The sequence below is a fragment of the Neopelma chrysocephalum genome, unplaced genomic scaffold, assembly GCF_003984885.1.
Source record: "Neopelma chrysocephalum unplaced genomic scaffold, ASM398488v2 Primary Assembly neopelma1_24, whole genome shotgun sequence".
NCBI lineage: Eukaryota > Metazoa > Chordata > Aves > Passeriformes > Pipridae > Neopelma > Neopelma chrysocephalum.
This window is the reverse complement of record NW_020897693.1, coordinates 7,087,217-7,111,446: the sequence shown is the minus strand read 5'-3', so window position 1 is coordinate 7,111,446 and position 24,230 is coordinate 7,087,217. Positions and strand designations below refer to the sequence as shown.

Genomic DNA, 24,230 nt, shown 5'->3' with positions numbered 1-24,230 from the left:
CAGTAATTGTAATGTAACCCTTTTGCTCCTGACCGCTTCTACCAGCATGAAGGGACAGCTGAGCTATTTATACACAGTTCTCTTAATTTAGACCTGAATGGAGCCTGTTTGGGATTTAATTCAACATCAGAAAACACAGCCTAAGCATTAGAGAAGACTTCACTTTAGAATTCAGTAGGGTTTATTCTACAAATCTTAGATCAATGCCAATGATACAAGTTTTATGAATTCTCATTAAAAATACAAGTCAGTATAAAGATTCCAATAGTAATATAATGCATGATGATTCAGTTTCAAAACTCAAGGAATTAATCTGTGTTTTGGACCATGCTACAGAAAAGGGAAACATAATGTAGAAAGAATATTTAGTTTACCTCCCTTTACTTGAGGAGGGGCCTGTGCCTTATTGCCACAATACCTGAAAAAGCAATATGAAGTGCATAGCAGCCTTGCCTGTACAGTCTAGGCAAAACTGTTGTATCATAGTCCTCTTCTCCCCTAGTTCTGTTAATTAAGGTACATTTTGATAGCCTGATATCACTACAGTAACTTAAAGCTATTGCAACACCATCCCCGAAATGGTTATAAACGACAGTCCTCTGGACAATAAAATGTTCTTGTGATGCACTGAAACTTTTCCACCATGCTAACCATTTTGCCCAGCCTTTCCAGGGCAGACTGACTCCAATTAAAGGTGAATTAGTTCCATGTTCAAAACTGTCCCATACATTTTTTAGTGAAGTCTCAGTGCAGTCTAATACTTGAATGCGTTGTTCATAGCTTCAGGCACAGTTAGAATTTAAATCAGACATTTTAGGTTTTCTTGACCCTAGCCCTCTGATATGAAGAAAGGTGTGTTAGCTTTCACAAAACAGTTGAAATTTGGCCACAGAATTCCTAGATCAAATGCTTTGGATCGGGGGAGAACAAACTACCCTTTCTTTCTGGAGCTGCCTGCACCTAAAAGAGGATTTGGCTTAATAAAGCCGTACCCCTAAGCTGAAATTTTAGAGAAACAGTTTAGTTATCACAAGAGGTAACTCTTGACAAGATGTGCACCTCCTCCCCCAAATGCTGTACATACATCTGTTTGTTCCTAGTGACATTTCCACCCTGTCAAGAACAAGGGGCACCTCATGTTGAGCCCAGTCATTTCTTGTAGCAGAACCACATCAACAGCACAGAGCAGGGATCATGCATCAATCTGCAAAGGCAGACAGGGAACTAGGCTGAACAATATGCACACATTTCCAAAGAGAACTTTGGTGCAGACAGTGGCATTTAACTGAAACTCAGCTTTTACCAAAATATTATAGCATAATACAAAAATCTGAAAGCAAAAAAGGGTAAAAAGAAGCTGCTGACTTCCACACACCAGTGAAAGAAAAAACCCTTCTTGCATAAATGGAGCAGCAGCACAGAACAAGCACCAACTTGGCTACACCAACACATCTTCTGTAGGAATTTGCAAGAATTATCCACCCAACATCATACTATCATATTTTAGCATCATACCAAAACATAGTCATTAGGCCATCATGCAGGCTAATGGGAATTTCTTCTGCTGTACTGAACACTGCTGTGCTTGCTTTGAATACATACTGTCGCTCTGATTTGTCTTTGTAGTAGATGCATTTTTAACAGTCATGTTTAGTCTTAAGTAAAAAAGTTCAGTAGCCCATACTGGGCTTTAGTACAGTCAAGGTGACAAAAAAATACAAGGATGGAATTAAACTGCATATATTCTAGAAAAGGGGGTTACTTTGCATTTAAGTCACATTTAATACAAGACAAGTTGGTCTGAAACTGTGAACTGATTCTATTTGGAACAAAGTATGGCACAGATTCCCAACGTCTATGGACATTGTGATAACACATTTTTCTCTTCGCAATGATTATCAATTCGCCAAAAACAGTATAATAGTCAAAAGGGAAGAACGAAGGAAAACAGATTTAGGAGAAGAAATAAAAAAATGCCTAAGAACTGAAAATAAATGACTTCTTTTGTAAGAAACTTTATTTAACGTCATTTTTAAAAATGCATTTTCTCCTCAGAACAAATGCCACCATTAAAAAAAAAAAGGATTGCAGTAGCACACACTTGCACTCAAAGGAAAACATGCAAAACTGATGGCTGAAAAAATTCTGCATAAAAATCCAAGACTTCAGGCAAAAGTTTGCCCCCATGTACCTTTAGGGACCCCAGACCATGAACAACTTTCAGTGCAATGCCTCTTGCTTCCAATTGGTGGGGAAACATATGGCAGGAGCTTGTCTTCTGACAGCTATACTCTCCCAGATGTTTGAAGCAAAAACAGTCTCAGCTATGTTTTAAGATATCATTGTTAAACTGTTGCAGAAAGTACAAACAATTCAATAAAATGTAGGAATCCAGTGAAGAAAAACTTTTGAGATCTACCCTGTGCCATACACTTCTTAAAAAAAAATTAGACAGTAAAACAAATTTTATTAATACACCCTCTTTAAATTTTTTATTTCTGAAAGCAGCTCTTTATGCAAATCAAAAGCAGTTCCTGAGTAACTGCAGTAAACAGTGTCTTTTAAATATTTTTGCGCCTCAGCTCTTCTGTTTTGGTTCTTCCTTGTTTTTCTCCCTAGTTTTCAAGTTTTTTTTCAGTTCTTTTTCAAAAATGTGCAAGTTCAGTTAGCATTGTTTCCAGAAGTCCACAGCTTGCAGGTCTTCCTGCAAGAACTATAAGTTGATCTGCACATACCTAGGCTGTACTCCTACCCTATTGCAGGCTTTGCTCTCAGACCTGTACAGCGTGCGCCTTCACGTCTTCTTCAGCATGCGCCGGGACTGCCACGTGTGGAACTTGTTGTAGGCCGTCTGCAGCATCTCCTCTATATGGCCTACCAACTGCAACATTTAAGAGGGAGAGGAATTGTCCCAGCTACTGGAAAAAGAGATCCCCTCCCCTTCCTTTGCTAATCAGTTGGATTCCTCCTTTTATTCACTACAAGTAACCTCACTAAAATCAGAGGTGCGTCAGAGAAAGGCTCTATTGCAAAGTATCCACAGAGGGAGCAGTGCAGAGAGCTGCTAAGCTGATAAGGTCACAGGGAAGTGACACCTGATTGTGCTGTCTGTTCCACTATTCAGTCTGCAACCACTTCATGTCTGACATGGTGGGAGACAGTCTGAAGTTGCTCAAGTTCTACTTCATGGTGGAAGTGAATAATGAAACATGACTTCCCCTTTCTGTAGTCTCACTTTGAGTAATTTCACCTTATAGTTCTTGACACTTGCTGGCATCACTCAGCAAGTTAGATGGGGAGAGACAACATGCTTAACTGTGTACCTAATTTCCCTCTGCCCATTTTCTAGTTAACAAAAAACTCAGAATGCCCTAGAATAGAAAGTAACAAAGCTACCATCCTTAATAGTTAAGATTGAAATTATTAGTAGGCACCCACATAATTAAACAGTACTTTCCCCTTACATTTGTGCTTAAATACTGTCTCCGAATCTTTTCTTGGAATGGGCAGAGCTTTGTAACCTGAAATCTTTCCAAGTTGCTCCTCATTTTCACAACCTGAGAAAGACAGAAACCAGTATTATAATACAGAAGTATTGTAACAACACATAAGTTTCATTTCCTTTAACAAATTGTTCTCCAACAGAACACCTTGTAACTAATTTGGAGGGCTAATTCAGGTATGTGTAGTTTAAGAAAGCACAGTTATTCAAATATCAGTCTCTAACACTTCTTGAGTGCATATCTACTTTTGAGGCAAGTGCAGTGTGGCACTCTGATCATTACTACTCCATCAGTAAACACTATATATAGATAAAGCTATTCATAAAAACATCTTGTTTTGCTTCAAGCAAAGACTGGATCGTGGATTTTCAGGCCACGTTTTGCAGTAGACGTACAAAAATACCTGAATGCAAATTTTTATCTTTGTTTTTTCCATGTGAGGTCAAAAGAAAGAATACATATATACCTGGCTGTAGACAGACATCTCTTCTTGTCTGCACCTTAGTTCTGAAAAGCAGTGTGTGTTCTGAAGGTATGACAGTGATTTTTGCAATGGATAGAAGAATAAGGAAAACTTGCTTGTAACTGTCACTACAAAGGTTATTTCTTGGAGTTGGGGAAGAGGGGTTTCAGTTTCTGTGTTTTAAACTGGAATGAGAACACTGCAGCTGGAACAGAGCTGACCAGTCTGCTTGAAACTGGCTTACAGCAACTGCTCCAAAGGCAGCTAACAGGGAGGCAGGAACAAGGGTGATTTTAACTAAACAGCACCAGCAGAATTACTGAAAAACTTAATGTTTTGCATTGTTTTGTGACCTTCAGTTTTAGGGATGAGTAAAAGCTGTACTGATTTAAGGCACATGTATTAATTCTATATTTCAATAATGACAGTCATTCTAAACCATGATCTGGCCACATCCTAAGCAGGGCCATGCTAGGAAGCTCTGCCTTACCTTTTCTTCTAGGAATGGCGTGTTAACAGGGAAGCAGGACCAGAAGTGTCGTAGCAGTTCCCCTACTGCCACGTACAAGTGTTTTAGTTCAGACTGAATGTCATTTGGCACCATCTCTGCAACAGGAAAAAGGTTTTGTCACATCACTCAAACTATCTTATGAAAAGTGAGAATTAAGGCTAATGAAGGAGGTCAGAAATGTATGTTCCCACTAGAATCACAGAAAGGTTGGCCAGGAGGGAACACTGAGGTGCCTCATCCCTCAGCAGCTCTTAGATCAGGACTACTGGCAGTTATTAGATCAGGTTCAGCTGCTATTTATGGCTCTACACTTGGAAGCTTGTGTGCTACACAGGGAGATCCATTCCAGGCAAAGAATGGACACCAAACCTTAATCCAGGATTAGAAGTAGTATATTTGTATTGTTCTAACAGTGTGGCAGTACTGCTTCCAGGACCAGCACCTTGTGCTCACAGCACTGTGTTAAGTACTGTGTGGTGCATACTGCAATTTTTTCCCTCTGTCTTACATTGGCAATGAGAATATGGTCACAGCATGTGGAAAATGAAAAATCCAGACAGGAAAAAGGAACTGTATCCCAGGTATTCTTAAAGAAGAAAGGGCGACAGGGTTCAAGAAACCACAACCATAAAGACCCAAACAGAAAGCACAAGCAATCACTGAGGATGAAAGGAGCACACTGAACTGAACAGCAAAGAGCAAACTCTAGGATGAGGTCATTTAAAAAAAAAAAAAGAGGCGGTGGTCAGGCTCAAAGTGAAGTGTAGCACCCAGAATGTCAACTGGGATGGGCAGAAAGCCTCACCACTGCTTGCTGATTCCTTTTCTTTCATTACCATAAAGAACTCATACTTGCTTTTACAGCTGTCTGATTTAGTTTCTGTTGCTTTTCAGAGCAAGTAACACAAGATAAACTGGAAAACTATTATAAATCCTGAGAACAGAGATTCATCTGGTGTCAGACTACAGAGACAGGAACTCAAACTGGCAGGAATGTGACAACAGGGAAAGGGGTACTTGCATGGAGGTGTGAGAAGGAGGGGTTATCTGATTTGCCCTTGCAGTTTACAAGTTGCCTTTTTTCACAGCAAGTATGGATCTTAAAATCAAGTTGCCAAAAACCTAGTTTCAGACAATGATCTAGACCTCGCTTCCTTAGAGCTTTCAGGGTATGCCTGCCTTTTCTACAATCCAGTAAAAAAAATATATCAGAAAAGAAATGCTGAGCAAGTAAAACCCAGTATCTGTAAGAGGACTTAGTATCTATCAAATGCATCCTTCATTACTTGCTCTGTAAAATTTTCCTCTTGCTCACTTGCCTCAGCACTGGTGTAGCCAGTACCACCCTCATGGTGTTGGCTGGGTTGTTGCTTTCCTTTTTTTGTTGTAACCCAGTACTACTCCAGCTACACATTTCCATAGTTTCCTTTATCACTGTAACACATTCCAAGGGAGAGATGAAACAGCAAGCCAGCTACTGCTGTGCAATGCAATAAGATACGATTAAAGTATTAGGCATCCCAAATCCTTACGGTTTATGGCTTGCTGTGTTCCACCCTGCATAAGTGCTCCTCCAGGTGACAGGACTGCAATAGTGCTGGCAGCATCACCACTTGAAAGAACCTGAAGGGAGAGGGAACAGATATTTCAGCTCATGTTTTCCAACAAAATCTTTTTAAACTAAGTTCTATTTGAACCCCAATGGCAAAGATTGGTTGAACAGATACAATGTTAGTTCAGGTGAAGAGTCAGCTCTTCTCCAGAATTAGCCATAATGCCCTTAAGTGCTATACTCGTTTGCAGTGAAAGCTCTCCAATTATGAAAAAACCAAACCTTTTCTTTACCTAGGACTGGAACTGGCTGTGCAGCTACTTTGAGGTGAGACAGAGAGTTACTATATAGAAGGGTGACACATTCACAGTTGTGGCTGCTTTACTAATGGAGGAAGTTCAGACACTGGCTGGGGAGATTTGCCACAGGGCTGTGCTGCCCTCCAGGTGCCAGGACACAGCTTCTGTGCAGGCCATGGTGAGATCACTAGCTTACCAAGTGCATTTAGGAGCAAGTGACCAGTTCACTTACAAACCAGCTCACTATAACCTTCTATGACCATTACATCCTAAACTTCAGAGGGTAGGATCAATACACTGGCCTGTGCATGAATGTCCTGCTTTACTACCTCATACCTTTGCCATTTCCTCAAAAGAAAGCAAGAACAGTAGAATATAACTGAGCATCAGCAATGACTCAGTTTCCTACTGTGTAGATCTCAAACATGATAGCTCAAAAGGTATTGCCTAAAGCTGTAAACTAAATCAGGTAACATAAAACTACTGGAGATAATTTAAGTTTACCCTGAAAAATTAGAATTCCAGTACATGTGAGACACAAACCTATACAGAAAGCAAGATGCCAACATCAACAGGGAAATTTTTTTTTGTATTCTTCCATACCTGAGTTAGTTTAGGTACATATGCTTCCATTTCTTGTCTAATACTATTAAAAGAATTAATTATATCCTGACTGGTTGCATATTGCTGTGATTGAATTGGAGTTGGACCATGATAATACCTGTGTGGTGAGAAAAGGAAAAAGTATATTAATAAGAGTGTTGGTAAAGCAAGAGACCAAACTCAGTGGACAGTTCTTCTAATGTTTCTAATTTTAGATGCTTTGTAACTGTTGACACTACTATCTAAACCTTATTAACTGACAAAGTACAATACATTGCCATGTGGAAAGAGGTTGGGTTAGGGATGGTATGGCAGCAAAATAAGAGCTTCCCTTGTTGAACCTGTGATCATCGTTTTGCTAATGAAAATCTACCTGTGCCACCTAATTCTGGGAATATCCTTAGACTGGAGCAATTCACATCACTTACAACTGAAACTGAGCTAAATGAAGTTAGGTGCACATTTGGAACTGTTCTCTTTCCTGTAGTATCACTCCTTTTCTGAAGTTACATCTTGGTTCTCAGACTCTTGTTTAGGAAACAAAAGGACTACTACTAGAAAAATCCAAGACCAGTGAGCAGTCCAAACTATCCTGATTGCGCTTTTTTGCCCGGGAGTGGAATTTCCCTGGAATCGTATATATTTTCACATGTAACACATACATTTTTCCATTGAAAGCTGTAGCGAAGTGCTGAACTGTGAACGGAGGTCTGTTAGACTTTCACCGAAATTACATGTCAAAGGCATTCAGGGAGGCTTACAGAGACTCAACACTCTGAAAAGCAAGATGGAATTGAGCAGGAGGGTTGGACTACATGATCTCAGGAGGTCCCTTCCAACCCCAACCACTCTGTGAAATGAAAATACAAATTTAAAAGGGAATTACTTGGAAACTGGTTTATGCAAGAGCTCATATTAGGTTTCTAAACTTAGCCTTAACACGCTTAAGGGTGGTAAAGTAGAGACTAAATCAGCTGGTTGTGTGCAGGCTGTGATGAGAGACCTGTTAGACTGACCATGCTGAAGTAGCTGTGCATATTTTAACTCACCTATCAGATTTCTTTAAGTTTAGTGCAATAGTTTTAACGCCATTATTCTTTGATAAATCTTCGTATTCAATGGCCTCCTGCAGTTTCACCTAAAACAAGCCAAATAATTATACACATTACAAATGAAGACAGAATTCTGTACATTTACTGCTTTCTTCCAGTTCACTGAGTTTGAGCAGAAGGGTTACTAAAACCTTAAAGAAAACCAGAGTGTGGAATGACTCATGTCTACCATCCAGAGGGAACCCAATACTGTCTAGATTGTGCCATTTGGATGTCTTGGCACTACTGCTTTTCTGCAGATTCTGGCCAAAACTTGTCAGTCCCTGCCACTTCCAAAAAGTGTTCTACTGTACAGATAATTACTTCTGATATTTATGTCCATCTAACTCCAGATTAGCAGAAATAGTAATGATTTAATAGCTGTTGTACAAGAGCATCAGACTAAAACCACAGCAATTACCGAAGCTACCCGGTGACAGCAGGGTGGAGCATTAACGGTGAGAGGTAACAGCACAGCAATATCAGACTTTGTACAGTGAGAAAACAGCTTTTGAAGTCTCCTGCTACTCTTTCACTCCCCCTTTCATCACATTTATTCTAGTTCTGGTATATCATTTTTGTGCTCAGTAAAAACTGCAGCTTTTGGGGAAAGTCAAAGCGGTTGACTATTCCAACAATTAACAACATACTGTATTCTACAACATTTTCTCACAATATAGCAAAGTTTGGAGTCTTTTTGGCATTTTCTGTTTAGGCTGTCAACTCCAAGAAGAGTGTTCAGTTCAATTTTGTAGCAATTATAGTACTCTCTTCCACTTTGTGAGCTGCTATAGTTAGTCTAAGCCAGGCTGTTGCCCTGTATTTCAGTATACCAGGCATCAACTACACTTTCAGTTCAACCTCACTTCAGCTTCTGACTTTAGGATGAAGCCTGCCATGTTCCAATTTAATCATCCCCTCTACAAACAACACGCTTGACAGGTTAATATTGATGCTTGAACACCAATATCCCTTTCTGATGGATGTTCTCTAGAAGTTTTAAGGCATTTGGGGAAAAAAAAAAAGGGAGCAGGCCAAAAACAGAACTGCAGCAAATAGAAATAACTAGATTTCTGGGTCCAATCAGAAGCATGTTGGAATTTTTTACTTTCACTGGGCACTACTGAAGAGATTAACAGAGCAATACTTCAAGGTGTAATTTATTTGTGTTTACTAACAGAGGTACTAGCAGAGGTACAGGCTGTCAGGTTCTTACTCTACATACTTCTAAACAGGGCTAAAGAGGTTTCACTTCAGATGTGTCATAAAACAAGTAAGGAACTTTCAGCAATCTTTTGAGACACAGAGCTTCCAGTTCCATTCAATCAGAATTGCATTAGCTGACTTCATACCTTTTTCAGTGGTGGTTGAAAGAAATCTGAATCCCTAGAGTTTCCATCCGTACTGCTGGTCTCACTGTAATGGTCATTTTGTGCTTCTCTTAAAATAGAGAAACAGCATTAAGAAGAATTCACCTCACAGGAAACTTAAGATACAAGCTAGAGACAAAGTAAATACATCTGTTTCAAAGACTTTATATACATGTTCACATACTGTATGTCAACTTTTTCCCCTTATATCTTCATTTCTAGCAGTTGATGTAGATAGAAGGAACCAATTCCTCAAATGAACCCTGATTGTCACAAGGGAAATTCAACAGCAGGGGAAAGTGCTTCTCCCTCTCTTCAGAAATAGTAGCATGCCAGCAGTGCATGTGGGACACAGCAAAATCATGGCTAAATTAGAAACACTTTGTATACGCTCTTATGCAACCAGGTATTAGCAGAGCTCTGGGAGCCCTGAGATACTACTGTTCCAGGAGGATAGCTATCCTTTTATCCCTTTCTGAACTGAGAAATAGAAACACACTGCCCAGAAGAGATTGTTTAAGGCCCAGTGTTTGGTTTGTGCAAGACAGAAAAACAACATGAGGGAGCCCAGCTACCAGAAGGAAGTATTAACTAAGATCTCTCACAGTTAAGGTCTGTAGGATTTGGGTAGAGCAGTAATGCCTTGCTGGTTGCCCATAAACCAGTTGCAGAGCAGACCACACCAAACCCATCTTGTACGTCTGTTAAGAAGTTTCATTTGTGAAGTTCACTGTAAATATATGTAACCACCTAACAGATGTTTTTGGTTGGGGCAGGGTACTGCACCAGAGGAATCTTTCATCTGATCCACCTGTGCCACACTGTTCTTTTGCTTCCTCATTTACTTACGTCCCTGCACCCCACCACAGGAAGCCCCAGTAGACCTGCTGCTGGTAGGCAATAGGAACTCCCTGCACCAGCCCTCACCTGCACACAGTGAACAGAAAAGTAATTCTGCAGCCTTCACCAGGGCTAGAGATCTAAGGGGGAAACATTCTTTCCTTTCTAATCTGCTTTATATGCTAACGCAGCTAACAATAGCATTCGTCACTTCAAACAGCTCTGAAAAACTTCTGTAAAGTAAACTAGAACCTAAAGGTATTTTCGTCTCTAGATCGAAATAATTAATTCATAAATATTAAAAGAGAAAGTTGGATGAGTAATGGAAGACGTAATTTTGTTTTGGAAATTCCTTAAACTTTGTTACAAAAAAGCTTTTACACAACCCTGAAACTTACTGTTTCCTGAGGCCAGCTGCAAGGACCATGGCACTATGATGATTAAAGCGTTTTATGATGGCAGCATTGCTGCTTTCTCTAGCAGACTTTGAGGCATTTGATGTAGAGGCCACAGAAGCAACACCATAGCCCTACAAAGAGAACAACATTAATTACCTCCTGCCCCCACAGAAGGACAATTCTGTTTTCCCTTGAGTCAGGAAGTCTGCATGCCACCTCCTCTGCACTCCACTCAGTGATACTGCATCAGCATCTGAAGCATCATTTTCCTACCTTTGCCCCACCATCACCTTATGTACTTGGAAAAATCTCCAGTGACTGTTTTGTTCTCTTAGTGCTTGGCAACTTAGAGGTGTCAGAGAGAAAAAATAAAAAAGATAAACAGATCATTTTATAAGACTGTGACCTGTTATAAGTAAAAACAGAACTAGCTTAAAAAAAACCTAAGGATCACCTGTACAAAACACAGGTAAAGAAGAGCTAGCAATTGTTTTACTGACCTCTTTCCAACATCTAGTAGGACACCAGCAGCCCATAGGCTAAATGACATCTGTCAGGAGGATGTAATACCACCAGGAATTCAGGAAACCTCAAGCTTTACTGTTGGCAGAGTTCCCCAGTTACCAGGTGGCTGAAGGCAACTCACTTTACCCCATGGGCAGTTTCATGCTTGCAGTTAACCTGCCTCAAAAGCAAACCAGGGCAGTTTGCAGAGCACTTCAAACACACCTATCCTAAACTCATGGTTTTAGACTGTTAGTTTTGGACAAAAGAAAAGAAAAAAGAAAAAAACCCAAACAACCAAAAAACTACTGCAGTGACATTATTAATTACAACTTAAAGTTTCAGTTAAATCAGCTGCAGAAAAGCAGATCTTTAAGTTATTTCACATCATGGTACACCACTGATATAAATTGTTTTAAGTTGTACTTGGAGGCAGGTAATAGTTCAAATTAAATCATGTTTTTATCAAAAAAAAGTATTTAAAGCTAAGCTAAGAAAACTGTATAAAGTGTCCTTAACATTAGGCCAAAACTAATAGCAGTGTTCAAAGTGAGAACAAATCAAAGACTTTTTCCTGTTTTGTGGTACTCTTCTGTACATTGTCACAGCTTCTAAAAGGTAGAAAAAGACCAGAGTGCACTTGAGATGAAAAAGGTAAGTAGAAGAGTAATTCTCCATTTACACCCTGCACACCAAGCCAGATGTGAGGCACACGAGTTCATGGGCACAGTGTCCATTTCTTTACACACATACAACAGCAGGGATGGTGAGTACCCAACCAATGCAACGGCCTAATAAGTGACTTGGTTTAGAATCAGCATTTGTAGATATTTTAAAAGAAGGACTCATTTACTCCTTAAATGAAACTAAGGAGGGGGCATGGTTTTCTTTGGAGCTTTTGTTTGTTTTATGCTTTTTTCCCCCAACTAGTTATACTTACTTCATCTAAGGATTTATCTTCCAAAGCTGTTAAATCTATCAGGGGGTTTTTCACTCCTTGAGACACCATTGCTTTTAACCCTGTGTGAAACAAAGAAAAAAAAGGTATCTAAACAAATAGAAATAATTGTGAGATTATTGTATTATATTTAATATTTAAAAGGAAACGACAAAGGTTCTGCAGAAGCCCAAGTAACACTGAGATTAAAACTTTAAACCCTTTTCAAAGTTCTTTTAAAATAAGGAATAGTTGTGGGAAGTTACTGTAAAAGATCCTCCTACTAATTAGCCCAGTTTTCACCAACTTCTACACATCACTGAAGATTGTTTGATTAAAAAAAATAAATTGAGATGCAGTTACTGGGAAGCCTCAATTGTGTTTCTTCTAATTTTGGCTCTGTTTCTCTGCCCTGCCTAGGTAAAATGACAATTTATATCTGGTGACAGGTGAAAGGTTTTGCCTTCCTAATAGAATGCTTTCATTAGCCAGAATACATACTAAGGAATGGTGTTAAGTGATCCCTACTCTCCACATTTCTGTATCATCACAAATCTATCTCAAAAGCTCAATAAAAACTCAAGTCAGATATTATTTTAGGATTTCACATTAAAAAGACTGACAGAGAACAGGGATGGCAACTCCTCTGGAAAATCTGGCCAAATATAGATCTTGTTCACTAAACCCCCATCTATAACAAAAAGCTGTACCTGTTGTAAATTGTGCACATACCACAAAACAAAGCCTATGTACACAAAATTATTCCACAGTAACTGATGCTACAGCATAATCAATCTACTAGGATGGCAAATTATGGAATTTACCACTGACTTTACTATTGCATAAGTTGTAATAAAGCTTATTTCTAGTGCTGCCACTTTCCAAAGGGTAATTTGTTTCAAGAAATGCACTTACTATGAAACATGCTCAGAATAGCAAAGCTGTAGCTAACTTACAATGCCCTTCACTTTCCAGTTCACCAAACAGGATGTCTATGAACACAAGGAAACTGTTGACCTCAGTGTTGGTAGGTTTACTAGATACACCTCTCCAGTGCTGTGCTCCATGAGTGTAGCAGCTACTGCAGAAACAAACAGCTCACCTTTCTCATCCAGTTTGGCACATTCTGCAAAGAGGTCTTTTGAGCCTGTATTGAGCCTGTCCCGATGAAAATAATGAGATTGAAAAAATCGTGTCCAGAATTCCCTCTCAGTCATGTTGTGTGGAACATTTTCCGCGTATTTCATTTTTACTGTGAACAAAACCAAGAACAATTACAAACTGTTCCACAGAAGTTTATACACCATTTTATGTTAACATTTCCTTGCTGGCTTGCCTGCTCCCTGGGTAATGCTGCCTCTATTCATGCCCGTTAAATGGAAGGGACTGCAGTAGTTAGGCATGAGCAACAGGTACTCCTTTATGTCCTGCAATGCTTGGTGATGCTTTGAAAATGCACATAACAGTGGACTGAACACTCCTGAATTGCCCACACACAAGAAGTCTGATTTGCCAGAATACCAGTCATTTTCAGAAACATATGAATATGCTTCTTCCCATCCCTCTAACAAGGCAGGAAAAATCATCCCTTATACTTCCACATGCAGACTAACATTTAGTCTTTCCCTAATAAGACAGTAAAAACCCAATTCTTAAATGCATGTGTTTGGTATTGTTCTTACCTGCAGGGTATGTTCGAAATATGGACTCAATAATATCTGAAGTCAAATTGTACCTCAGACCATTGCAGCCATCTGTCTGAGGCCGTACATCAGCCTAAGAAAAAGCACACAGGGAAAAAAAAACCAGTCATGTCTGGATGCCTTCTGTAACTGGAAAAGGAAAAAAAGCTGACATCTTGCAAACAAGCTCTGCTGCAGATAAAATAATCTTCTTCCTCCAATAATCCATAATGTATTTGATCATAATAGGTATTTTAGAATGAGAAATGAAAGAGCATGCATTTATTACTTTATTATACTTGCCACTTAAAGGAAAATTCAACAAGTAGACTGCAGGCTTTAGAAAGCAAAGAGCACTCCACTGGTCAAAAGAAGGTGTGCTTAATTTAACATATCTTTGTTCTAAAGTAAAAATAGGTATCTTTACTGTATATGCCTCATCTGTTATTGTTCACTCAACAATTCAGTGAATAGTCAGCAACAATAATGATGTGACAAAAAAGGATATATGGCTCTTACACCGTATTTCCTTATATATGACAAGCATTTTAGTGTAGTTGATAAATCACACTGAATTTAAAAATGGAGAGTTAGCCTTAGTCAGAACTTTCAACTTAGGTCTCAATGATCTCTTTAGGAAGCTCTGGAGCAAGCAAGTGCTCCATCCAATTATCAGTAACAGGAAAAGTACATGATTGCACATGCTGCCACCTTTTCCTCCTTTTCCTGTGCACCTAAAGTCCCTCTTCTTCCTAGGAAAACACTCATTCTGAGCAGAGCCAGATAGTTACTTTAACTTGAACTAGGACACACAAATATCTGAAGTTTTCTCCTTCGCAAATGCAGAGAACATAAAAACAACCAGTTATTTTAAGAAAGATTCAGTTTTGAAGGTTTGGTGGTTTTTTTTTGGTTGTGATTTTTTTTTTAATTAATGTTAAGGCGTAAAAATAACGGGAGACAGGAAATCAGAGCAATCAAATTTGTTTGGTAACTGATTCAGGTATTTCCAGGGGGAGAAACACAAATGTTTGCACAGCAGCTGAACTGTAAAACAACTCCTACCTCCTCTTTCCCTCCTAAACCCACTGTGTGCATTACAAAGGTGGAAGTGAGATTCCAGCTAAAGATTCATATCAATGAATTGTGTTGCAGAAGTAGAAACATGTCTCTGTGTGAGGAATCTGAAGTTGTACCTAGATTACTTTTAAGCTGCACTGGGATTACTGAAGCATGGCTTCTACAAATGAGTAAAATAACTGATGGTTAGGGAAAGAGGAGATGAAATGAGCTTTCAGATACACAAGTTGTTCTTCAAGTAGCTGAAAGCATGTACTAGTTTAAAAAAATGGGGAGGGAATAAAACCCTCAGGCAGAAATGTTTGTTTATGCATGTCAATGCTGCTACAGATACACTTTCTAATTTATTGAGCTAATACACTGTAATCTAGTGACTCTATATGAAACATTACTCCTGTTTCATGGAAGGCAGAGCAGCAGCACAAACAACATCTGCCTACAGGCAATTTAAAGGTCAAACTGGGCAACTTAAAACTGACAAAAATTTGAGGATGCAGATTTGCATAAAACTTTTACTTTTTTTTTTTTTCTCTCCTTTACACTTGCAATAGCCTATCACGCAGAGAGATGTTAGGCTGTGGAACCCGGAAAGAACAACACTGAGGTGTATGGGAATAAAGTACATAAGCAGAACCCTCACTTTCCCAAATTTGTTTGCTCTAAAATCCTTTAAGTTAGAGGTTCAACGTACCAGGAATGCTGCAGAGATGCCCACATCCTGCTTACTAGGTACTGCAGAATTATCCCCTGCATTCAGGCTTAAACGGTTGGCCCAGAATTCTTCAGCACTGATTACTTGGCTCACAACAAGGTCTTTATAGAGCTGAAACAAAACAGGATCTTCTTGCAGCATTCTGGTAAAAGAATGTATTGAATAGAATTGAAACGCTGAAGAATAAACCACTACTATTTCCACAACTAACATGAGTCCACAAAAGGAACAGAAACCAACTTCTCTTCCAAAATGCTGTGCATTTCTTAACAAGACTGTGTAAGCAACCAACCTCAATAGCAGTATTTGTCTCAAAAGACTTATGAAAGGACCAAAAAAATGTTTAAGGAATAGCACTGAATGTTAGAAAACAGTAATGCCTAAGAAAAAGTTAATGTGGGATTAACATCTTGTCCTAAATATCCTGATGCTCTTGTGTCTTTGCACATCCAGGACTGAGTCTCCTGAACTGTAAAAGCACAAGGAATTTTCTTGATCTTCCATAAGAAAAGTATGATGGATGGAAAAAAAAGGAGATTTCAGCACTGTCCAATTCTTGGTTTAAGATCTTAAAATTCAGTAGTTACATATCTCTGTTCTAGTGCAAGAGTACAGATTACAAAATATGCATGGGATACCTTGAAGCACACATTAACCAGAGTTGTTTGTTCATTTATGTTTCTGAGGAGACAGCGGGATCTTCATCACTGAACTATCACACTCAGCACAAGTGCTCCAGATACATTCAGTGTCACTACTTGCACCAGGGAGCAATGTTTACAAAACTTATCACCCAAATATCAAGTATCACCCTTACTACCCAAAATGCAAAGACTGTATATGCACCGGAATCTTCAGTAAAATCACATTTAAGCAGCTTTTCATACAGCTGTGTACCTTATTTGAAACGCACTGGGCTATTTTTAGGGAATCAGCCAATAACCTCACCAATCTTTAACATGTACCTCAGGGTCTTGATCAATTGGAAACAACAAAAAAAAATCAGAAATCTTATGAATACATAGTACATGGTCTAGGGAAGAATACGGATAAAGTGCTATCTGGACAGAATGAAAGTCTGTAGCTGCTGCAAGGATGAAGTAGGACGAGGTGGAAGTGAAAGCTTTGTGGCAGCACATCCCTATTATGTTTTAACCACCAAGCTTTCTGCAGTTTTTTCTCGTTGGTACAGATATGGATTAGTGGCAATTCTTACAAATTAGTGCAGCACAAAGCAGTCTGTTATTCTAATTATTTCATTACAGCTTGGAATTTTGGTACATACCCAACTCCCACGTATCAACAAATGAAGGAAGTGCCGCAGAGACTCTAGATGCAGTATCCTTCCAGGTTGAAACTTTTTTGCCTTATCTGCTGCAAATTAAGCTAATGAAGTCCCATCACTAGACTTGGATTTCTAATCCTCAAGAGAACACACTATGGCTATGTGCAGAGATTCTGGCTTTTCAGTAACTAGAAAAGCTCCTGATGCCTCATGGCGTGATGCCGTAAAACTCCATTTAAGGATGCAAGGATTCAGAGCTCAGACTGCCCATGTTCTAAATACCAATACTGTTAGAAATGAGGCACGTAGCATAAAGAAATGAATATGGGAATAGTGCCAAAGCAGGCTGCTCTGCTGCAGACCCTAGTGGTTGCTGCAGTACTGGAACCAGTTAATCCTGGATGTGTCACGGCTCCAGCACTAGGGCTCTGGTCCTTCTTCTGGGAATTCTTCCTTTAAAGATCCAATCTGCCCCATGAGGCAATGCTCCCATATTTTGAAAAATCTGGCTTTAACTTATCTAAGTTCAAAGCTAGAACAGTCTTTGGAAATGGAAGCTTGTAGATACAGGATTCACAGCAGACATTAGAATGAGGTGAAACTCATTTGGGGAGTTGCAGAGAAGGGAGCTCTATGGTCACAAGGACTGGTTTAACACAAACAGTCTAAAGGAACGGAAATGTATCTTAGCCCTTTTCAGAAAAGGACTTAGATCCTCAACATCTTCTTAAAACATTTTTTTAGAATAAACATCCTGTATGCCAAATAAACTTCTGCATCTCGAGTGAGAGACATGAAAATACCTAACAATTTAGTAGTCTATAAAACATCAGAAAAGAAGATTTGAGGGAGAAGAGGCTATACAGGGAGAAAAAAAAAATCACAAAGCTCCAGAAAACTTCTGGAAAAGGAAAAAAAAAAAATCTTTCAAGCAATTTTTCTAACGGATACATGCCTATTTAAGAGGTCTAAAAGAGAGAGACTGCAAGTTGGGTGCTCTCATAGCCATGTGAAAGAAAGAAAAAAAGCAGATTGGCTGCATTTACACCTCAAGAACGTGTCACTAAGAATACAAGTATAGTCTCAACATGTGACAGTTACGCAAGTCCAAAGAACTGCCTCTAAATTTAAAGTAGGGAGATTTTTACTAGGGAAACAAATGCTGTATCACTCATGATGTTGAAACAACAACTGTTAACAGAAATACATGATAGTTAGCTAACAATTAGAAGAACAAAAATCAAACAAAGTTTAGGTTCCTTTCCCTTTACCTGTTCTTCTCCTCAAGTTCTTTATTAGCTTTCCTTTTGAACTTAGGCAACAGTTGTTGAAGAAGATCCTTTACTGCATCTCGCTCCTTCACTGCTGTGCTTTCATTGGAGAAGTGGAAGTTGGTCGTGTCCCCTGCATGCAATACCAGCTGAAGCTGAATTTTTGCTTTACCTTCTGGACTGATTTTCTGGCCTAGATTGCAGAGAGACAGACAGTAAGCTTATACAAGAAACTGTCTTCCCTAGAGTATTTGCTTTTAAGCAGTTATCCTCATCATCTAATTAAATACCATTATCCTGCGTGTGAATTCCAGCCATGAAAGTGGAACAGTCAGTCTTCCCCCTGAATTAGTTTGAACCCTGCATCTTGTTCACGGTAAAACACAAGACACAGACACCAGCAGCTTGTTGCTCAGTATCCTTCAGTTCCTGCCCAGGAGCCCTGATTCATCTTTGCATTCCCCACAACCTCCATTAGGAAACTGCAGCAAATGCAACTGTCATCACCTGGACACCTCAACCTGGAGCCAATCCAGACTGCTGCTGAAAGATGACAACCTCATTCCCCCTTTCCGCTTCTTCCTGCTGCCTTTCTTGTATGGCTGTGTTTGTGTAGCAAGCTGAACCAAGGAACTGATACACTGAAAAGTACCCCCTTTTGTTTTTCCAGCTGGACCAGCTCCCACAGAAGGACAGTGGTAGGAAAGCAGAGACAGGGTGAGTAGCAGCATGCCTGGATCCCAGTTTCCAGAGGTGAGGTAAGTGCAGTTAGCCACTAGTACTTCCCAAGCTGATCACCAGTGCCTCCAAGGTACTACTACACCCTCATGACTCATAAGAAAAACCTAATTCATGCTTCCATCCTCATAACCAGAGGGAGCAGAGGCTGGGACAGACAGCTATGCTTATGGACTCTTTTGCTATACTGACTTCAGCGTAGCTCTGCAAATGGCACTAACCTAACTTTTAATATTATCCCTTTCTCCAGTGCAAGTGGGAGACGGGAACCAGATGTCAACACTAAATCATCTTCTCTATTACAAATTTACAAATACATTCCACCTTTTTTTTTATTTTAGATGACAAAAACAGCATCTTTCATCTAAGTTAAAAATACTTTAGTGCCTATACACGTAAGTATTTAAAATATAAGCTGCTTAAGTGTAAGTTAATAGCTAAATAAAACCTTTGCAAAGTTGATTATTATAGGTGAACAGGGTTTTTAAACTCCTTATTACATTCATATTTAAGAAAATAGCATCTTAGTTCTGATTCATCACACACTTCTGATTGTGTTGCAGTACTCTGATGTGACTTAAAACAGCAATAATCACTAAACCATTACCAAGTGACGCACACAACTTACTTTTTATTCCTTCTTTGGCATTACAGCACATGAAATATGAGCACTAATTGGAGCCAAAAAGGCAGCATGCTATAGACATTTACTGTTTAGTTTTGACTTGCAAGTACTCTGCTATTGCAACAGCAAATGCTTATTCAGAATGTTACTAGCTAGGCCAAACTACAGAAGCTGACACTTCTGAAGTTATGGTCTGCTGGATGAAAATAAAACTGAGAGTTCATTTTATATGAAAATCGAAACAGCTTTAGATGCTGACTTTAACAGATGACATGCCAGATACTTTCTGTGTTAAGACTCTGAAAATCCTATACGCTTCCTCAACCCTCCTCCCACCCTTCCCTCCACAAGCATATGGCATAGATTTCTGTTCAATTTATTGCAGAAGTCTATCAAAAGTTAATATTAAATGGAGTATAAGTTAAACATCTGAAGACTACAGAAGTTCTTCAGTAGCATTCTTAGACTGGTGATACTTCACCACAGTCCTGATCTCTGCTGCTACACAGAGTAGCCCGGTCAAAGCTACTCTGCAACCTTCCTCTCCTATATCTAGTGCCATATGGCATATGAGCTTTGGGTTATCTTTAAATATTTGTCAAAATCCTGCTTACTGAAGCTGGAACAGGAGAAGTGTTGACTTACATTTTATGTCTGCATACATATGGCTGACTGTGAAGCGGTCTTTGCCTTCAGGTGCCCATGCTATCCGTTCAGCCATGAGGTACAGAGCTCCATCCTGCTTCTTCTGACGTACCTTCTTTACAATCAGTAACACTTCTTCAGATGATGTTGCCATTGTGGCTGCAATGAGCTATTAAAAACATATAGTTGAGCTGATTATTTATAATTATTTTTGCTGTAAGTCTTTCACTACTCCTATGCATATTGAAGTATTACAGTCCACATTTACTTGTTCATGCATTCAAATTTTGGAAACATTTCAGATAAACACGCTTCTCTCTGTCAGTACAATCAGCAAATTTATTCAAACAAAATACTCCCAGCTAACTAAATAATATATGCAATTACATGCTGATACTGCTTTTGCTCCAATAAAAGGCCCATGAATCTTACATTTAAACTGATAACTCAATTTTCCTGGTTTAATGTTCCTTTACTGGTTTTTCAAGTTCAGAAGAATATTGAAGCTAAGCAAATTCATAAATTCCAAATCTCTTCTGGTATTGGCAGCAATTCCTTTCTTCAATGGGAATGGCAGATGCTAAGTCATTTCAGAACGTGGAAAGATAGAAGGGATGTGAAAAATCATGGATTTTCAGGTCGCTGTGCTAAAGACCAGGCAGCCTGGTGACACTGCTGTTCTTATTGTGGTGGGTTTTGCCCAAGGCTTGGACAATGTTTTGTACATTTGATTGCAGCTGGCTAGTTTCCTATCCCTCTCCCCCAAAGTCTGAGGGACTAATGTTATAAATACTACAGCACAATGATAATTTTTCACATGCTTTTTGATACTTGCTGCGTTGTTCTCCCCAGCAGTCACTATCACTGCTCTCTCCAGGTTCACCCTACAGTCTTAAATTTCTCAGGAGATTAAGGACACTGCAAGTGTAACTGTACTCTGTCAACATACTGTTGTACACCTATCAAAAACTTACATCTTTGGTAAGTTTGCTGAAAATGTTTAGTATGTCCGATTGCTGTATTTTGTGTATCACAGACTTTACTACTGATATGCAAAGTAATATTTGCCAATGCTGATACGCATGTTTCATGTGTTTTAGAATACCTGTAGTATTTGCTGGGGCCCACACCAAACTTGAGATTGCAACCTGCATCAGCTATCACACTACTAGTAGATATCACAAAGTGATAATTCTAAGCATTTAAGTTCACATGCTTCTAATTGTCTTTAAAAAAAAAGTGCCAGCAGCAAGCTGAGATATTTTACTCTGACAATCTGGACAGTAGCATTCTCTTCAGCAGAAATCTTACAAGCTGACATCCTAATGATTTATGTAAAATACTGAATGGAAAGACTTCATGGCAAAAGGGCTCTGCACTTAAGCTTTGCTCCTTCACCATTCCAGCCATCCAAAGCTTTGCCAAAGGGTTCAGTGATGCTGAGCTCAGTGTGGGGTTTCACATCAGCACCACTGCAGCAGTCACTAGAACGCGCTGTGCCACATTCAGAGCAGCCCTGCTAATACTTCTTTCTCAAAGAAAACTGCATGGCATGATTTCAGGAGTGTTCCGTAGCATTATCCATTACAGTCTCACCAGCAGCATTATTCCCTTTCAGTGCTATTCACACAACCCTTTTGTGTAGTTTCCTGTTGCAGGTCTGCAGTCTCTCATCTGCATCTTATCCTTACTGGAAAAGGGCAGCTGGCCACAGACTCTAAGAGACTGGACGCCTCAACATATGCAAGACTAGGGATTTTGACATTTTTCTCCCTTTGTTACTTTACAATCCTTTAAGGTCATTATTATCCAATGCAGTGCAGCCAAAGCCACAGAATGCAAAAGGAATTAAACCTGCACTGAACAGCAAGCAAAAGGAAAGCATTTCCATAGTCAGGCTCATTCTGATGCCAGTTGCTTTGCTTTCCTACCATGCCATTTCACCCACCTACAACCAGTCTTTCAACTACAGAAGCAAAGGATCAGCAGCTACCAACTTCTCCTTTACAGCCATGCTAGCACAGTACCCCGCAGTGTGCAATCTGTGAGCACACAATTATCCCACAACTGGCTCATTCCACCTTCTCGGAGGGTGAGCACACTGGCTCACTGCTGTTCTTTCTATCTTTGCTGTGCTTCCTTTTTCCTGCAGTCATTTACAGTGGCAGTGGGATGATACAACTCCTGAGCACAGCAAGCATTACCCAAAATGGAGAAAACCCTGAGCTGTCTTTTGAACAGTACATCAGAAAGAATAAAAAAACCCCTATTAATAAGCAGGATTTAGGAAGGTTACCGTCTGTCACTAATGAAAACAAAATGGCTTCTTGTTACAAGAAGTACTAAATTCTAAAATAGAAATCTTGCATGAGAATGGTCTCCTACAGGGAAGGCTTCGTCCTTGCTAAGCACACACAGTGCACAACTCATTTTCCTTTTATTTTCTGGACATATAAGGCTTACTATGCAGCAGGGTGAGAGCCATCAATGCTCTACTTGTGCCTGCCCAAATCTCATAACCTCTACATTTATCAACTCAAGTTTCCAGGAATCAGTACTGCGGATGATGACACTGCTGCTCAGAGGGGCAAGGACTGCAACATGCGTGCAGAGAAATGCTGTTATTTAACAGCTTGAAGTGATAATTTTAATCTGCTGCAGCATTACAGGCAGACTTTTCTCTGGTTCAAGTATCTTCTAGAATAGGGAGGTCAGACAGTCTATTTTAAATTCTCCAGCAGCAGACCTTTTGAACTGATGGTCAATAGTTCTAAAAGCACTTGGATCAATCAGCAGCCCTAACCCATGAGGTGTGGCTCATCATCAAGCCTGTCTTGAGAACATTAGTTGCAGCTACAGTTTACAATTGGCAAGGTGTATCAGGAAGCTTAGTGTTGGCACAGACTGAAAAAAAAGGTTCTGTTTGCTTACCCACCTCTAAGCCTTCCCCTCTTAGCTCTGGGGGAGCAAACACAGCTCCTGGAAATACTGTCAAATTCCAATAGTTATCCTTCCTCTATCAGAGTGACTCTTTCTAACCACTTTTACAACTAGGTACCTCTCATCTCTGTTCATTACAACACCTGTTCTGAACGCTCTCCATTACCAGCATTTCACTGCAGTCTCTTCCCATGCGGTTTTGCTGAGTTCTGAGCAGAAATAAAGGAAATGTTTACACATTTTAATAACCCTGACTTGGTCAGGGTGGGCATGGGCTGACAGGTGAGCTCTGGCAGATCTGATGCAGACCTTGCTGCTGGGCTTCTGCTCCCCACAGGGAACCGCAGAATCATGGAATATCTGCGCCAATGGCACAGCCTAACACAGGCAGGGATGGATGAATGCAGCCAGGCCCGGGGACAGCCCAGGGGCCTCTGTGCGGGGCCGAGAACAGCTCAGCAGCACCCGAGGGGCAGCAGGGCCCTGTCAGCGGGACACAGCCCAGCTGGACAGGGGATGTCAGCAGTGCCGCTTGTCCCGGTCATGGCGGGGGGAACAACGGTTCCTAAGGGTAAGGCCAGCCCGGCCTTACCCGACTCGCATCCCCACGCTCCGGGTGGGATGTCAGCCCAAGACAAGGGACCCGGGCACCCGCACGGCCCCGCTGGGGGCTGCTCGGCCCCGGTGCCCAGGCAGCCGGCGGGGAAGGCACGGCCAGGGCACCTCTCTATGCGCCGCCCGCCCCCGGGGCCAAGTCCCGGAGCAAAGCCCGGTGGCCGCGGTGCCGCCGCCGCGGCGCTGCCACCTCCCCGCCGCCCCCCGGCCCCGGGGAGCGCACAGCGACCGCGCCGCCGTCCCGCTCGTCCCTCCCCTCACGGCAGCCGCGGCCCCGCCACACGCTCGCCGGGCACGGACGAAGCGCGGGAGACCAAAGGCCGCCGCAGCACCGCCGCGGCGCGGCTCCGCCGCCCCCGGGGACAGACTCGGTGGAGCCGGGGCGGCGCGGCCGGGAGGCGGATCGGGCCCCGCCGTCCCCCCCGGCCGCCGCGTTTCCCTTCGCCCCGCGGCGGTGGCTCTTACCGTGCGGGCGGTGCCGGGGCTGCTCCGGGCGGCAGCGGCGCTACGGGGGTCGGGCCGCGGCCGCCGCCGGGGCCATGGGGCGGGCGGGGCGGGCACGTGAC

General features: G+C 40.9%; 1 protein-coding gene across 4 annotated transcripts; it reads right to left on the bottom strand.

Moving 5' to 3' along the window:
* Positions 1–158: 158 nt before the first annotated feature.
* On the bottom strand, positions 159–24,186 carry GTF2H1 (general transcription factor IIH subunit 1). Of its 4 annotated transcripts, XM_027701646.1 has the most exons (16): positions 24,130–24,186; positions 20,110–20,278; positions 18,102–18,294; positions 15,525–15,687; positions 13,754–13,847; positions 13,174–13,323; positions 12,075–12,154; positions 10,631–10,761; positions 9,375–9,462; positions 7,981–8,069; positions 6,932–7,049; positions 6,010–6,100; positions 4,457–4,572; positions 3,465–3,557; positions 2,778–2,881; positions 164–1,204 (listed from the first exon to the last, which is right to left on the bottom strand). In XM_027701646.1, exons 2-15 carry the CDS (start codon positions 20,261–20,263, stop codon positions 2,795–2,797), a joined length of 1,647 nt encoding a protein of 548 aa, XP_027557447.1. In that variant the 5' UTR covers positions 20,264–20,278; positions 24,130–24,186; the 3' UTR covers positions 164–1,204; positions 2,778–2,794. The 4 variants fall into 4 exon arrangements, 3 of the variants coding, with proteins under 3 accessions (XP_027557429.1, XP_027557447.1, XP_027557439.1); XM_027701628.1 differs by having other exon boundaries at positions 159–2,881; XM_027701638.1 differs by lacking the exon at positions 24,130–24,186 and adding an exon at positions 23,168–23,514 and having other exon boundaries at positions 164–2,881.
* Positions 24,187–24,230: the final 44 nt, after the last annotated feature.

Coding starts and splice junctions, on each gene's coding strand:
- GTF2H1 (XM_027701628.1), bottom strand. CDS start 20,263: ATGGCAACATCATCTGAAGAAGTGTTACTGATTGTAAAGAAGGTACGT. Junction 13,848..15,524: donor GCATCTCTGCAGCATTCCTG/GTACGTTGAACC, acceptor GCTTTTTCTTAG/GCTGATGTACGGCCTCAGAC. Junction 10,762..12,074: donor AAGATAAATCCTTAGATGAA/GTAAGTATAACT, acceptor TTCTCTTTGTAG/GGCTATGGTGTTGCTTCTGT.